The sequence below is a fragment of the Sciurus vulgaris genome (genome assembly GCF_902686455.1).
Source record: "Sciurus vulgaris genome assembly, chromosome: 10".
NCBI classification, from domain to species: domain Eukaryota; kingdom Metazoa; phylum Chordata; class Mammalia; order Rodentia; family Sciuridae; genus Sciurus; species Sciurus vulgaris.
Genome location: NC_136470.1, coordinates 76,794,619 through 76,812,384, shown reverse-complemented (window position 1 = coordinate 76,812,384; position 17,766 = coordinate 76,794,619). Strand labels below are relative to the sequence as shown.

The following is a 17,766-nucleotide window of genomic DNA, read 5'->3' as shown; positions in this document are numbered from 1 at the left end:
AATTTTGTTAGAAAGTTAAAATGCTTTGTATAAATTTTAACATTAATATATTAAGCACATTTAACAACATGAGCTGATTCTCTTCTAAGCTTTAGATCTTGGAAGCCACTTGTTCAGCCAGTCCTGGACTAGTTGCTGCCTCTTCTAACTCTTGGCAAATAACTTTATCAACGGTCAACTGGGATCGTGCCAAAGAGGAACAAGACCCTGGAGAATTACTGTTCCCTTCCAAACATCCTATTGTTAAAAGTCATAGCATTTATAGGTTAATTTCTTCACTATCCTTGGTTACAAGGCATCCCAATTTTTCTGACCAATGTATCAAGTTTTTCCTTTTCAAAATGTAAGCAATCACGGGTATTTAAGCTTTGTTTTAACTTTTTATTAGGAAACTAAAGCAAAACAACAGAATTCCAAAAAATTAAAATACAGAATTCTAGTTTCAGTTCTAAACAAATACGAAATCTACACCAAGAACTAAAAATCAGTTTACCAATATTTACAAATAAAGGGGAATGGCTAAAATGCATTCACAAAAATTATTTCTTCTTCATTAGCCTTGTATTTGCATCTTTTTTCTTTCTGCTTCACTTCAACTAGGACAAAAATAATTTCTTTCTCATCTATCTTGTTACAATATCCTGTAACTGTAGAGGAACTTTTGTCTTCCTACACAGTTCTTCCTCTGTTCCTCAACATACATGTGAGCCTATTGAGCTTAGAGAAGCTTAGAGAGGAGGGCATAAAGATGAGTCTATAAGAGATCCTGTCCTAGTGTAGGGGAGTTAAGACACCAATAAATAATCAATAAATATAAATAATTTTATGCAAGGTATAAAGTCATACAGCTTGGGTTAAGCATAGATACATATAAAACTAAGGAAATTTCAAGGAAGGAGAGATTACATTCAGCTAAAGGAATTGAGGAATGTTGTTATGAGGATTGCATTTGGCTTGAGTATGGACTCTTCCTTCCTAATAAAGGCTTCAAAGTGGGCCTATCTACCACAGTCCCAACTATGGTGGTCTTGATTTCTGGAACGTAATCTTTCAAACACTAATATTTAAAACCCCTTAAACTTCTATCTCTTCAAACAGTTCATTTTTAAAAATGATCCAGTGGTCCAAAAAATACTAGTTAGTCTACATAAACAGTAGTTGAGGATTTAAGTTAAAAGTTAGTCATAATCATTTCTGTAAAGTTTAGGGTTCTGTTATTTTTTTAAACTCCTCAGTCAAGTCATATCTAAAAGGCAGAAGAGGCCTAATCATTAAGCCATGATTTCATGTATTCAACTGGGCAAAACCTACTTGGCTTTAGGTGCCTTACTTATATGAATAAGATGAAAGATGAAATAGTTTGACATTCAAAAGTCAAATAATGAAAAAGTATATGGCAACTATGAAATGATATCTATTAACCACAAAATTCCTTGTATGAAAAAATTTAATGAGTTATGATCCAATGAACATTACAGACTTTGAACCTACTGAGAGTTCTTTCTTTCCTATGTAAAACCAGATAATAAAAACAGTCTATCTCAAGTATGACAGAAGACCATCATCTGAATAAGGGTAATAGTAATGTTGGCTTCCACATCTGCATACTTCATTAAAGAACCAAAGAGCTCCCAGTTACCCAAGGCAACACAATAAATTCAATTATACATTTTTTCCTGATCATGGTTGCAGCTGAAATATAACAAATATTACTTTGCCTTTCATTCATAGTACAAGCACAAAACCCTTATATTTTCCTTTACCCTCAATATCCTTGTGAGGTAGTGAAGGGAGGGAGCAAGAATTTTCTATTTTGCAGATGAGAAAAGTAGGTGAGTTTTAGATTTAGATTACCGGTTCTCAAACTTGGTGGCATACTGGAATCACCAGGAAGTTTGTTGTTTGGGGGTTTTTTTGTGGGGGGAGTGCCAGGGATTGAACTCAGGGGCACTCAATCACTGAGCACATCCCCAGCCCTATTTTGTATTTTATTTAGAGACAGGGTCTCACTGAGTTGCTTAGCAACTTGCTCTTGCTTAGGTTGGCTTTGATCTTCCTGCCTCAGCCTCCAGAGCTGCTGTGGGATTATAGATTACAGGTGTGCACTATGGTGACTGGTCAAGAAGTTTTAAAATATCCTTTAAGCCAGATCATATCCCAGACCAATATCAGAGTCTTAGTATATGGGACCAAAGCATAATATTTTTCTTTTCCTATGGTAATGAGGATTGAATCCAGGGCACTCTACCACTGAGCTACATTCGCAGCCCCCCCCTTTTTTTTTTTTAAAAAGACAGTGTCTCCTTAAGTTGCTGGGTCTAGCCTTCGACTTTCAATCCTTCTGCTTCAGCCTCCCAAGTTGCCAAGATCACAGGTGAGTGCCCCTGGGCCTGGAAAGCATACTTTTTTAAAAAAACACACTCCAAAGTGATTTCAAATACAGCCAAGGTTGAGAACCACTGGTTTAAGTGACTTAAACTCAATCTTCAGGTGCAACTATCTTCTACCTAAATGCTCTCAGCAACAATGAATAAGAGATCTCCCTGAACATGGTAGCAGTTTGTTTTAATCATTTGGACAGTCAGTGCTGGTCCTAGTAACAAATTCATCCATCAGATTATAAATGAAGATTCTTTATTCTCCTGATGCTCATGCTAACTATGAAACTCCATTTTATAAAACTTGCAAAGGGGATATTAGGGAATTCAAATCTTTGATATAAGAATGGCTTGCTGTTAAATATTTAGGCAATCATTTGATTCTAGGTTCAATATGGAATGAATAACCATGTTTTTGATTTCCAGTAAGCACCTTCAAAACTTTGTTGTAAATGAACATTTACTAACAAGACAAAATAGAAGTTATAAACAAATTTCTTAGCAGATGCTCTTGAAATTGACCATATCACAACCTGAAAATGAAACAAGTACTTAAAGAACTTTATCACTTTATAACTAGTCAATTTTCATCCTGAACCAGTTCTCTTCTTTAATCATTTAGACTTTGCCAATTGAGTTGTTCTACACCAAGAAAAACCAATTTCTGTGTTAGCTATATTCTCTAATACATTTAACATATATTTTCACTCTACTAGGTGACTTTTTCTTGACATAGATATCAAAAAGAATCTTTAACAAATTTCATCTTTTCAAACAACATACCAAATACACAATAAATACTTGTAAACCTTTCAGGTAGCAATAACAAATCTTTGTTCTATGGCTGACATCTCCTGCTTCACAGGAATATTGATAATTTTAACTCTCAAGGAGCAAACCAAGAACCCCAGCAAGCTGCTTGCTGTCCCTAATTTTATTAGACTTAAAACAAAATATACATAGAGCAATAATCTAAAAAGTACAAAGATTTCACTTGTCTTAATTAATTCTTATGTATCTGAAACCATATAATTTATACTTTCATACAGAAAGATGTTTCTCTTCTAACAAAAGAAAAAATCTCAGATCATGTGTGTTGGATTATTAATTTAAAAGAGTGTTAATGAAGAAAAATAAGATTTATCAAAATAGGAAGTAATGTTAAGCTCTCCTCCAATGAAAACTTCAAAACATTGCCAACCTGAAGTTCTCAGCACAAGGTGTTATATTTCAAGTCCCATGGGGGCAATTATCTATAATGAGATTAAAAAAATTAACCTCCTTCAGGTTGGCACTGTTTCAGATGTAAGTAAACATCTTTTTGATAGCCTCAATGAAGAGTTTGAGGCTTGGATTGTTACATGATGTAAACAATATGAAATTAAAAATTTTTAATAATATCTACAGCATTATAAAGTTAGAAAATAAAAGAATCATTAATCAATTCTTTTCCTAGGTTGTATGTCTAATAACTTTCATATTTGAGGACTATAAGAGCACATAGCTTTGTTTTGTGTTATGAGACACTTTCTCAGAAGGCCAAAAAATAAAATCAGATACCTGAAGATGTATATTTTACTATTATGTTTAGATCACCTTTACTGATACATGAATAATTAGAAATAGATTTGCCTTCCCTCAATCTTTAGCCAGGAGATTGAGGAGTCTTATAATTTTGATGGTTTAAATAACAAAAATCAAAATAAGCCAACAACCAACGAGACTATAACAGTTATGGGAACTGAGTCAAAAGTAAGACCAAATGAGCCAATACATCTCCTCTTAAATCCTCCTCTTCATAGTTACCCAATTGTCCCTAGATGTGAATTCTGATTTTGTACCATGTAGTGGTTTTTTAAGAAACTGAAATAGAACAAAGCAACCCCTTTGTCCTTTTTTTTTTTTTTTTACAGTTCTTTTTTACACACATATTGTATATACAACTCTTAAAATAGCTGCACAATTTTATTTCTCATTGTTAGAGAAGTGCAGTCCAGGCAGACCATGCTTCTCAATATATTAAAAATATTAAATAAAACCCAACCAGTTTCATACTTTTCTAATAGTCAAGCTGGTTGGAAAAAAAGGGACTGGAGAAAGAACAGGCAGTTGTAAGATGGGATTAATCCTTCACAAACATATTACTTAAAAATCCTTATCCTTTTTATGGTGTCCCTAAAATCTCACCTTTAAAGTTGGAAATAACACATTGCTAACATAGAGACAAAATCTGTTGCAACATGCATATGTCAACTGCCCACTCAACCAACTGCAACCCTGAGGATTTTTCTGGCCCAGTGGAAAGAGGAAACACTAAAATAATCTGTTATTGAGTTGCTTCTCCAGTTTACAACTTCATGTGTTTTTCAGGATGTTTCTTGGACATGCACATATGACACTGTCACTTCATGATTCTACTTTCCACAAGTAGATCTCTTCTCCAGTCTGTCTTTCATCCAAAGAAAGCCACTGTCATCCATCCAAGGGTTTTCCAAGGTAAACCAAAGTCACTTCTGTGTTGCCATATACAGCAGAAACTGCTGGATATAAGCAGGCCTTTGGAAGTCCTCTAAAGGCAACCCCCAGGAATTCATATCCACGTTCAAAAGCTAAAGTCTTATCTTCCATGTCCAAGATGACTCGAATTCTTTCTCCTATCTGCAAACAGACATCAAACGGTTACAAGAAAATCCACCAAAGGTACATCTAGAATAAACATGACACAAATCAAGAAGTTGAAATATTACTAAGGAAATATATTTTTAAAGTTATCTAGAAAAATCAGAAGGGAAACTTTTTGGTCAGGAGAAACACCTAGAACATTCTCAACACAGGTGCTTATTCTGATCAATTTTCTTAGACTCATGTGGGATCCACATTTAATTACTTACAGTTTAAATGTCCCCCTGAATAGTCCTCAGATTTTATATACTCATTGCTTAAAGATGTTTCTTAACAATATAATCTATAACTTGGTATATTTTACCAAAGTAAATAACCTTCTTAAATTACTATTGTATATACACACATGGAATGTTATTCAGCCATTAAAAAAAAAAAAAACAGAATTTTGATATATATTACAACACGGATGAAACATTATGCTAAATAAAATAAGCTGGACATCAAAAAATAAATATTATAGGATTCCATCTACATAAACTATCTAGAATAATCAAAGACAGAAAGTAGAATAGAGGTTACCATGTGCTGAGGAGCAGGGAAAATGAAGAGTTATTGTTTCATGAATTTGGAGTTTATGTTAAGGATCACAAAAAAAGTTTTGGGTATAGACAGCATATGAATTTAATGCCAGTAAATTGTACACTTATAAATGGCTAAAATAATAAATGTGCTATGTATGTCTTACCATGATAAAAAAAATCACTGTAATAAAATATACAGGTTTAAGTTTACAAAGCAGTTCCAATGTGGAATTTATATAATCATAGAAAATTAAACCTGCCTACATTATTCTAAAAATGTAGAACTGGTTTTATTTAATAGTCAATTTGTGATCCACAGTTCTAAAACATCTGTTTGTTATAAGAACAAGAGTTATTATTGAACTGGAAGCTGAATATTTTCAGTTCTATCTCTACTTTGAGAAGTAAGCAAAGAACAATATCTCATAGTTCTATAATGTAGCATCTATAAGAGAGTTGCATTTTTATACTCAGACGTAGAAAGTTCTACATTTACAATAAAAAAATCAAAATTTAATAATTCCTGATTATAATTTCTATTGTTACTTTCCTTTGCTGCATTTTCTGTCACAAATAGTTGCCAACATCTGTTTTTTCCTTCCCTTTGCCCAACACAGAATAAACTCTCATCCTACTTTGTGAACCTAAGAACCTCCAAATTATCACCATCCAATGTTACCAATAAAATAACACCAATAACAAAAAATGGAAATAGGGGCTGGGGAGATAGCTCAGTTGGCAGAGTGCTTGCCCTGCAAGCACAAGGCCCTGGGTTCAATCCCCAGCACTGCAAAAAAAAAAATAAATAAAAGGAAATAAAATGTTAATATTTGGTTGAGTAATTGTGTATTTTAGTTACATTATGCCATTTAATCCTCACATCAATCCCAGGAGTTATCCATATTTTACAAAAGACAAGACTAAGAAGACAGGACTAAGCCTGCTAAAATTTGCAAATCTGCTTCAACTTTGAGCTACAGCACACACAGAGTAGGAAGCAAAAAGCAAAAGTCTTTACTAGCTACAGAGGGCAGTGAATAAAACTTGAGGATGGCATAGCAACTGGAAACAAGTGAGAAGGAACCCCAGAAGCAACAGAACCACAGAGAGGATGAGCCTGACCGTCTGAGAGCAAAGTCTTCCAAAGCCCCAGGGAACCAGACTGAAAAGCAGCAAAGGTGACATCTTTAGAAGTTGAAAAAACTGGGCAAAGGCATTAGCTGCTGCATATCACATGGGAGATCAAGTTTATGGTTTGAGTCCAGGTAAGTTAAATGCCTACCATTACAAGAAAACCTACTCTCTTCAGAGAATAAAACAAGTTTCTAGAAAAATTAAACATTCCAAGGGCTGGGGAGATAGCTCAGTTGGCAAATGCTTGCCTTGTAAGCACAAGGCCCTAGGTTCAATCCCCAGCACCGCAAAAAAAAAAAAAAAAATTCCAGAGTTACTAGTATATATTATCTACTTGTCCAGTTTGCACAAAAAAAAAAAAAAAAAATTACTTTGTATGAAAAGAAACAGGGTGGTAAGTAGTCAACAGAAATTGACTCCAAGTAGGCCTATGTGCTACATTTGGCAGACAAAGACTTCAAAGTAGCTAATATTTAGGAGTGAATAAGTACAAAATATCAAGAGCAAAACAAACTCTAAATAAAGAAACCAGGACTTGTGCAGGGGCCCTATAATCTCAGCTGTTTAGAGGCTGAGGCAGGAGAATCCCATGTTTAAAGCCTGCCTCAGTAAAAGTGAGGTGCTAAGCAATTCAGTGAGACCCTGTCTCTAAATAAAATACAAAAACAGGGCTGGGGATGTGGCTCAGTGGTCAAGTGCCTCTGAGTTCAATCCCTGGTATCCCCTCCCCCAAAGAAAAGAAACCAGCTGGGCATGGTGACACACTCCTATAATCCCAACAACTCAGGAGGCTGTGACAGAAGGATCCCAAATTTGAGGCCAGCCTCGCAACTTAGCGAGGCCCTCGGCAAGCAATTTAGGGAGATCTTGTAGCAAAATAAAAAATAAAGGGCCAGGGATGTAACTCAGTAGTAAAAACAACCCTGGGGCTGGGGCTATAGCTCAGTTGGTAGAGTGCTTGCCTTGCAAGCACAAGGTCCTGGGTTCAATCCCCAGCACCGCAAAAAAACAACCACCACCACCACCACCACCCTGGGTTCAATCCCAGTTACAAAAATAAATAAGAAAGAAACTAACTGAAAAGTCTAGAGTTAGAGTATAAATAACCAAAACTCGTTAGCCTGGTTCAACAGCACAGTTGAGATGGCAAAAAAAGAAGCAATGAACTTGAAGACATTGCAACAGAAATTATGTAATCCAAAGAACATAGAGAAACAAGCCTGTGTGTGTACACACGTGTAACTTCAGAGACACAAGAGACAAGGACGATATCAAGCGGTCCAATAATTATATTAAATATAAATGAACTAAACACTAGAAAGGCAGAGATTATGAGATTGGGTTAGATAAAAATCAAGACTACATGCTACCTACGAGACCCACTTTAAATACAAGACAAAAAAGGGCATGGGTGGAACACTTTGCAATAGTAAGCATGAGAAAACTGGATAGGCTATATTAAAATCAGACAAAACAGACTTAAAGGAATATGAGTAGTCAAAGGTCGTACCATGACTACAAAAGAACTAATTAGACAAAGATACAACATTTTAAAATGTATTTATACAATAATAGAGCCTCTGAACCTATGAAGTAAAGCTGACAGAAAGGAAAGAATAGACAAGGTATCAAGTGTAGTTGAGGACTTCAGTACTTCTCTCAATATAAGAACAGATGAAAAGAAAAATCAGTAACAATATAGAGACTTGAACCCTATCAACCAACTTGACCTGTCACAGAATATACCATCAAGTATACATTCTTTCTAGGCACACATGGAACATTCATCAAAATAGACCATACATGGGAATTAAACAAGTCAATAAATTTAAAAGGATTTAAATCAAACAGAGTATGTTCTCTGAAAAACACTTGAGGAACTGTCATTACAAAATCACTGCAAAGATAGTGACAGAATTTTATCTTTGGTGATCATGAAATCCAGACACCCTTCTCTGTAAGATATTTGCAGAAAATAAAAAGACAATGAGGCAAGAATTCTATAAAATAAAAATCTTTCTAGTTTTTATAACTCAGGAAATAGAATACATTTTTAGTTTTTCTACTGATTTGAGGTCATCATTGAGACTACAGATTTCAAACTCTGAAATATGCAATCTGTAGTTCCATAAGACTTCCAATTTCTTATCAGATTATTCCTTTACACTCTACCACATCTATAATAACATGGCTTTCAGAAATAGTAATTATAATTTTGACTCTAGAATAAAATGAATACAGCTTAAGGCTAAAAGAAAAAGAATAAAAATATTCAGCAATTTGCCTGAACTTGTCTGTCTTTAGATATTAATGATGCCTCCAAAGGCTTTGAATCCACAGATTAATAAGTAGCAGAGGGTGAGTATGCATGTGTATGTACACAGGTGCATTTGTTGGGCTGAGGTATCTAGAAAAAGACAATTTGGATATGTCATGATATAGGAAAGATGACAATCTTGATCAAAAACTCGCAAACTACAATCCCTGGGCCAAGTCAGCCCTGTAGCCTATAAATAAGGTCTTACTAGAACACAGTCATGTTCATTTGTTCATATGTTATATACAGCTGATTTCATGCTATAACAACAGTGTTTAAAGTTGTGACAGAGACTGTGTGGACTGTAAAGCCTAAAATATTTACCTTATTGCTTTATACAGAAAACATTTCCCAACCCTCAACCTAGAACAAAGATGAGTTGTGTATGGTTGAATATGCATTAGCAAACAGATACTGAGATACATCATTTATACCATTTATTTTAAAATTACCAGAGAAGACATAGCTGCTACATAAAAATTTGTAAGTTTAAAACAAATTAAGGTGTGATTGGACAAAGGCCCATACCTGAGAAAATACCCAATTTCTCACCTGGTATTTTGGTGCATTGTTGCATTGTGGAAAACTGCCATTGACTTCCCCATTATGTAGTAGGTTATTGTCCACCAGATTCCATCCCCAGCTCTGGTCATCACTGCCCAGTAATGCCACATAACCTTGGCACTGCATGGGGGCCCGTTTTGTGGCAATTCCAATCACTGCCACAGTGCCCAGAGGGCCCTCCCACCACACTTCCCATGCATGGCGGCCCTCACTGAAACCAATCTTGGTCCTTGCACCATCAGTGCTTTGAGCGATAGGGTTTCGATGCAAAGTAAAGCCATTCTTCTTAATATAGACATTCCTGGAGCAGTCATTAGTGCTGAAGGCATGCTGGAAAGCACGTACCTAAAAAGACAAGAAACAGACCAAAGAAAGAGAAATTTGATTTTTCTTAAACACTGAGAAGTACCCAAAATTCAGACTATACATTTCTAAATAATAAGGTTATATATTTTTAAATAATATATATGTATTTCGAAGTAATGGCTAAAGTTTCAGGATGGGATACTAAAATAAAACACTGCACAACATTAAAATAACTGCCAAATGCCAGGTGTGCTGAAGTGGTAGCACATGCCTGTAATTCCAGCAACTCTGAGGCTGAGGCAGGAGGACTGACAAGTCTGAGGCCAGTCTCTGCAACTTAGCAAGACCCTTTTCTTTTTAAATATATTTTTTTAAGTATCAAACCCATGGCCTTACACATGCCAGGCAAGCACTCTACCACTGAGCCACAACTCCAGCCTAGCAAAACCCTTTCTCAACATAAAAAATAAAAAGGGCTGGGAACATAGCTCATTGGTAGAGCACTTTTGGGTTCCATCTCCAGTAACACACACAAACACACACACATACACACAAACCCCTGCCAACTACAGCCAGACACTGGAGTGTGCTTACAGTCCCAACTACCTGGGAGGCTGTGGGAGAATCAACTGAGCCCGAGTTCAGGACCAGTCTGGGCAATATAGCAACCTAACCATAGCAACCCTGTCTCTTAAAATAAACATGTATATACATAAACAAATAAATACATAAACAATAACTGCTAAACATTTCACCACTAACCAAATTACAGTATTTCTCCAAAGGAACTTCTTAAAATATCAAAAAATATACACAAGAATCCTCGTATCATTAGAGGTAATACTAAAATGTTTATGGATGAAATAATGGTATCTAGGAATTGCTTTAAAATACTCAGTGGGAGAGTACGTGAGGTAAATATGATCACTGGTCACTGGTAAAACCTGGTGATGGGTATAGGGAAGTTCAAACTATTTTCTCTGCTTTTGTCTATATTTGATCTTTTTACATAAAAAAAGTTCTCATATTAGCAATGATGTCATGAAAAACAATTATATTTTAGGACTGGGGATGCAGATCAGTGGTAGAACATTTGCCTAGCATGTGCAAACCTGTGGGTTCAATCCCCAGCAACACACACACACACACACACACATATATGTATAAATGTGTATAAGTGCATATATTTTATATATATATTTATACATAAAACATATATAAATGCATGTCTGTACACATATTAAGTAAGACACAAAATAAAAAGCTTCATTATGGCAGCTCTAAAACTTATGAAAATTTTAGTAGGCACAAACTACCTTAGGTCCTCAGCTTATTTGTTAGGTATTACTCATACAATAAGACATCACCACTCTGATGTTTCCAAATCAAATAATCCCCTATACAGCATCTAAACTCAAACAGTAGACTTATGGAGAGACAGTCATTAAGAGCAGTTACCAATAGGATCCTTCAGGAATTACAAAGTTTTTTAAACTTCCAAAATAGTTCCCCTGTACAAAAAAAAAAAAACTTTAAAAATTTTCCTTCTTGTCTGGGGCTATAGTTCAGTATTAGAGCACATATTTAGCCTGTGTGAGGCCCTAGGTTCAATCTCAGCATAGCAATAAATAAAATAAAATTACAATCCCTTTTTTATTCAAAATACCCAAAGCAGTGGAGGGTAGACCTATTGTTCTAGTTAACTTGAGAAATCAACCCCAGATTCACAGTCAGCGTTATGAAGGACCTCAACAGTCACTTCAACTCAGGAGTGAAGACACAGACTTAAAAGTCAACAGATAGGTAGTAAAGGACCCTCCAAAAGAAATCAGGTATCTAGTCCTCTCATTAAATGTTCAATTCCATTAGTCAGTATTTTACTGTTTCATTGTTGCATTGCACAGCAGAGTTTTCTTTTTAAAATGTTTCTTTTAGGTACCCCATGTTTTCATAAGGAGGATGTAGTTTTAATGTTTTCCCTATCTTCTCCATTATTATATACTTGTGAGCATTTAAAAGATCAGAAGAGTAAATAAGGGAAGGAAAACATTCCCACACAAGTATTGTCTCTATCACTCAAGAGAATAACATCACATGAAATGATTCCTCATTATAAAATATTTAGTAGGGCATGGTGGCAAACGCCTATAATCCCAGAGGCTCAGGAAGCTGAGGAAGGAGGATCCCAAGTTCTGGGTCAGACCCAGCAACTTAGAGAACCCTCAGCAACTTAACAAGACCCTGTCTCAAATAAATAAGAAGGGCTGGGGATGTGGCTCAGTTGCTTATGCGCCCCTGGGTTCAAACCCCACTACCAAAGATTTTTTTTTAATTAATATTTCCCTATGCTTATTCCCCTGTCTCCAAATTCCAACTGCTTTTTTTCTATCTTTATTCTCTTTGTCATTCCCATACCATTGATAACCTCTTCCTCTAACTTATATATTCTTTTTAGTGACTACCCTTCCTCTGACCCCTTAAATTCTCTATACTCAGTCCTCAGCCATTAATTCTTTCCAGGGCTGTCTTTCTAAGACAACATCTTTATTGCATCTCCTCCCAGTTAATAGCCTTTAATAGTTCCATACTTAGTACTGTATCAATTGCAAATTCTTCTGGTTTTTTTGTGGGGGAAAGGAGGTACCAGGGATTGAACCCAGGGGCACTTAACCACTGAGCCACACCCCAAGCCCTTTTTATTTATTTATTTTTGTTTATTTATTTATTTATTTTGAGACAGGGTCTCTTTAAGTTGCCTAGGGACTCACTTAATTGCTGAGGTCAATTTTGAACTTGTGATCTTCCTGCTTTACCATTCCGAGTTGCTAGGATTATAGGTGTAATACAGCTCCTCTGCCTGGCTTTTGAAGACCCCCAGATTAGATTCCTATTTCCTTTTCTACTTTCCTTTTGTATAGTATCTTTCTACTTTCCTCCTCCTACACATCTTCCTCTAACACCACCTCCATGAGGCTATTCTTAACCAAAGCCACCCAACCTCTTCATTTCTCTCCTGAATTCTTATCCACCATTGTCTTATCTATATCACACAACACTTAATTATATAGATTTTATTTTCTAACATACCTCTAACTACTTGATTCTAGTAAAAAAGTATCTTGCCAAAAAAATCTAAATTGATCGAACTTCTACAGGAAATATGGGAGACAGAAGAACATGTTAAGCGACACCATGAAATCAGCAAAATCCAGTCTCATGGCAAAGAAGCTGCAGGGGTGAGAGGTTAAGAAAAGATAGAGTTAATCTGTATACTAAACTATTAAGAGAGACAATTAACACTCTGCCATGACAGCCTTATATAAATCTTGATTAAATAAGCCATTGTACAATTTTGAGAACTGGAAATTAGAACACTGCATATTTTACATTAAGCAAATTATTTTTTTAGAGGTGATTAACTGTCATTATATTGTGCCCTTAGTTTTTAGAAATGGATACTGAAATATTTCAGATGAAATGGAATTTATATTTTAGTGGATTTTATATTATAGTAAATAGTTTTAAGACCTAGTTTAGATCTGAAATTTAGACAGTAAGATGCCAAGTATTACGGGATTAACTAATGCTATTTGGTGACATGTAAAACTGAATTTTTTAAAAAAGAAAACTCCTATCTAAAAAGAACAAATTAAAAAAAGAAAGAAAGAAAAGTCCTGGGGTTGGATGTGTAGCTCAATAGTAGACCATGTGCCAAGCATATATGAGGTCTGGGTTTGATTCACAGCAAACAAACAAACAAACAAACAAACAAACAAGGAAAAAAAAAAAAAAGAAAAAGAAATGAAAGAAGAACAAGAAGATAGACTGACCAACTCTAATACTTTACAATTTTATATTGTCTCAAATTGGTTTCAATACTGCTAAGTTACTTGAGCTCCTCAGAAATTCTTTTCAACTCTACTCCTTGTCCCGCTCACCCAGTTAGCAGCTCTCCTACATGGATTTGTTCTTTATGATAACTCTCCCAGTCATCCACTTCTATCCTCTATATTGTGTTTCTGGTATAGGTACTAATCTTTACTTTCTTCACTTCATCTGATAGTCCACTGTCTATTTTTTTGTGGTACTGGGGATTGAACACAGTGGCACTCTACCACTAAGTTATACCCCGAGCCCTTTTTATTTTGAAACTCCCAGGCTCTCTCTAAGTTGCTCAGGCTCATCTTGAACCTGTGATCCTCCTGCCTCAGCCTCCTGAGTAGCTGGGATTATAGGCATGTGCCATTGTTCCCAGATGGACTACTCTCTTTAAAGCACAGCTTTTATTGTATCACTCTTCTTTTCAAACTTCTGTGGGTTTTCCAACCATAGAATAAAGTCCAAACAATATACTGAATACAATATTTATTTCAAAAGACTCCAGCTTATGTTTATAACCATATTCCTTTTCATTCATTCAATATAACTAAACTGTTTTGTTTTTTTTGTTTTTGTTTTTTTTTTTTTATAGGGAAACCAGGGCTCAAAGATATTAAGTAATAGTGATGTTAGGATGTGAACTCAAGACTGCCTAACTCCTAGCTTATCATCTTTCTTCTCTCATGAAGGGACTGACCTGCTGTCAAGGAAGTTTCAATTTTGGGGTCCCCCTGCCCCCGATCATTGCTGGGGTATTGTTCTGAGTTAGGGACAAGGGCTTGTCTATGTTTTTTTTTTTTTTTTTTTTTTTTGACTAAACTGTTTTTTTAACTAAACTGTTTTTTATCTTTAACCTAGACATTTTCTCTAGGCTACAGCCTGTAACAACTACCTACCTGAAATCTCTCAGATTTCTTGGAAACACCATAAATGCTAATCTACCCCAAATGAACTTGCTTGTTGCCAGTCCTCTAAAATCTAGCCAAAGTTATTCCCATGTTATGTAAGACAGATACCTAAGCGTTATCCTTGGCACCTCCCTCTTTCTCATCCCTGTTTCAAATGTATTGCCAAATTCTGCAGATTTAACTTCCCAGATCTGTTAATTTCTCTCCATCTCCTTCACTACTTACTTTCTAATTGGTCTACCATATTTCTAAGGTACCTCCAACTACCTGTCTCCATACTAATGTCGGAAATAATCTAAAAATGCAAAATAATAATAACATCGATCCCCATATCCCTAAGTCCCTCCTGATTACAATTTGAAACGGCTTCCCTACAGTCTGGCTCCAGTCCACTTCTTCCATCTTATTTCAAACCAGCATTACCTTTGCTCTCTATGCTCCAGCCACACCAATATATTTTCTGTCCCTCACACTCATCAGGTTTTCTCCTAAAAGGCTCTTCTCTCCCCCCTTGACCTATTTATCTTTATCCTTCGTTCTTAGTTCATGCATCATTTCCTATGAAGAAAGCATTCCCTGACCTCCCAACCCAGGACAAATTCTCCCTTACTGACTCAGAACCCCATGTATCTCTCCTTCACGGTACTTACCAGATGCAGTTTATACCCATTCCTCCCACTAGACTGTATATTCCACAAGATAAGGCATTCATAAGAGTTTGTTAGGTTTTTTTTTTTTTTTTTTTTTTTTTTTTTAAGGATTGGCTTTACTTTACCCCTAATTTTATTATAATTTCTTTCCCTTCACATTTTTATTGGTTCATTATAGTTATACATAATGGTGGGATTTGTTATTTGTACATGGATACAATACAGCAATGTAATTTAGCCAATATCATTCCCTTGTACTTTCCCCTTCCTCCCCTCACCACTGCCTGCTCCCTTTCCTCTATTCTACTAATCTCCCTTTATTTTCATGAGATTCCCCCCTTTATGAGTTTGTGGGGTTTTTTTAAAATTCATCATTACATCTGCAAAATTGAGCATGGTGCCTCTGCTTTCCTCTTGTTCACCTTCTATTCAAAATACTTCCCCTTCATAAAATATCCAAATCCACTTCATCTTTTAAAATTCAGCTCAATAAAACCTCAACTTCAAACCTCCAATTCTCCACTCAATGACTTACTTCCCCAGCAGACTATTTGACTTCTTCTGAACTAATCTTTCATCCTTAAGACATTAAAAAATGGTCCTGTAATATCTAAAAGAACCTATGATTAATACAAGCCTACAATACCTAAGCAATGAAAAATACAAACCAAATAGTAATACAGATTGCCTCCAAAGAGGGGAACTGGGTAGCTGTGAGAAAGGGCCAAAGGGAAGACATTCTGCTGTATATCATTTTGCTTTCACTGAAGCTTGACTCACATGAACATGTTAGCTAATATAAGAATCTTGACTCATGAACGTATCTATCAGAAACAAGTTACAAAAATAATCTTAATTCAAAATAAGCAAAAAAACTTTCTGGGAAAAACTTTAAAAATTAAAAAAAAAAAAAAACACTCATGAAACACACACTAGGAAAGTAGGACAAAACTGCAATCTTCTGCACTCTTCTATATGCCTGTAATTCCAGCTATTTGGGAGGATGAGGTAGGAGAATTACTGTATGAGACCAGCCTCAGCAACTTAGCAAGACCCTATCTCAAAATTAAAAAAAGAAAGAAGAAACATAATAAAAAGAAAAAGCCGCTATCCATCCAACTGAAATCAAGCCCTGTCTCCCTTGTTTACATGTCCAGGAGAAACCTCTGGGCCCTACAACAACTTGCTACTTGGCATTTTATTTTCTATTATGAAGGTGACAGGAATATGAACAAGAATCTAGGGGGAAGAAAAGGGAGCAGCAAACTGGAATTGGCGTGTTAGATGACAAAAGGAACAGAAGGGAAACATCAAGGTAGAACTATGAAAAAGTTAGCAAGGAAGTAGTCAATAACAGTAGCACAGGACAGTATTAGGACAATTATCTGGTGCGGATGGGAGGATGTTGTGTCTTTAGTTAGCAGTGTACGTCGGACCACACTGTAAGCTGGAAATACAGTAAAAGTAGAATAAACAAAATGTGATTATAAATCAGAACTTGGAAAAAATGAGGTGAATGCAAAGATCTTAGAAACCAAGCCCATATTAAAGCAGCCAAAATGATCTAATAAAATACTACTTGGAAACCAGGGAGAAAAATAAGATCAGAGTATTTTAAAGCACAATAGTTGATGGTCCGTCTTTAAGAGGAGAGACCGCTGAAAGTAGAGTGATTGAAAAACATCCAGTTTTTTAAAAAGTGGACACGAAAGTCGGGAGGGTTAAGTAGCACAACTTCAATCCAAAAGAAAAGAGGATCTTTATGGAGGGGAAATGTGAGGAAGGAACGGTGGAAAGGCGGGATGGTGAGGCGAGGCGTCTGACTCAAGCTTAAATGAGCACAGAGAGCAGAGCGAAGGACCGGACTGTTGGCAGTAGCGTGACCCGGGGTTCCCTCACCTTGGCCTTGTAGCTGGGCAGGTTGCAGAGGATGTCCGTGCGCAGAGCCTCTTCGGCCAAGCTGCGGGCGCACAGGCTCCGCCACACCTCGCTGTTCTCATCGCCGTGTAGGCAGCGGTACCAGTGTTTGCACACCAGGGCGCAGCTCCGCAGCTCCGACAGCTCCAGGTAAGAAAACACCAACTCCAGCACCCGACTGGGCAGCCGGCCCCCGATCCCCGCGGACCCGGAGCCAGCGCCCGCGCCGCCACCGCTACAGCCTGCGCCGCCCGAGGCTGCCCCAGCCCCCGGGCCCGGCGCCGCCATCACCTCACCAGCCGGCCCGAGGGCCGCCGCCTCCGCCGCTTCCCCCCGTCTCTGCGCGGGAGGCCAAGCCTCGCCTTGAGACCGGAGCAGCTCTCTAACCGCCCCTTTCAGGGCCAACCGCCGGCGCCTCCACCACTCCCGCCCCTGCCCGGGGGCGTCCGCTGCGCGCCCCGCCTCACTGAGGGCAGAAGCACCGGCTGCACGGGTGTCTCCTGCCCC

At 36.9% G+C, this 17,766-nt stretch overlaps 1 protein-coding gene across 1 annotated transcript; it reads right to left on the bottom strand.

Annotated features, from left to right (window-relative positions):
* Positions 1-2,413: 2,413 nt before the first annotated feature.
* FBXO45 (F-box protein 45) lies at positions 2,414-17,766 on the bottom strand. The gene is made up of 3 exons (XM_079156270.1): positions 17,242-17,766; positions 9,588-9,944; positions 2,414-5,036 (listed from the first exon to the last, which is right to left on the bottom strand). The coding sequence occupies exons 1-3, from the start codon at positions 17,545-17,547 to the stop codon at positions 4,851-4,853; spliced, it is 849 nt and encodes a 282-aa protein (XP_079012396.1). The 5' UTR covers positions 17,548-17,766; the 3' UTR covers positions 2,414-4,850.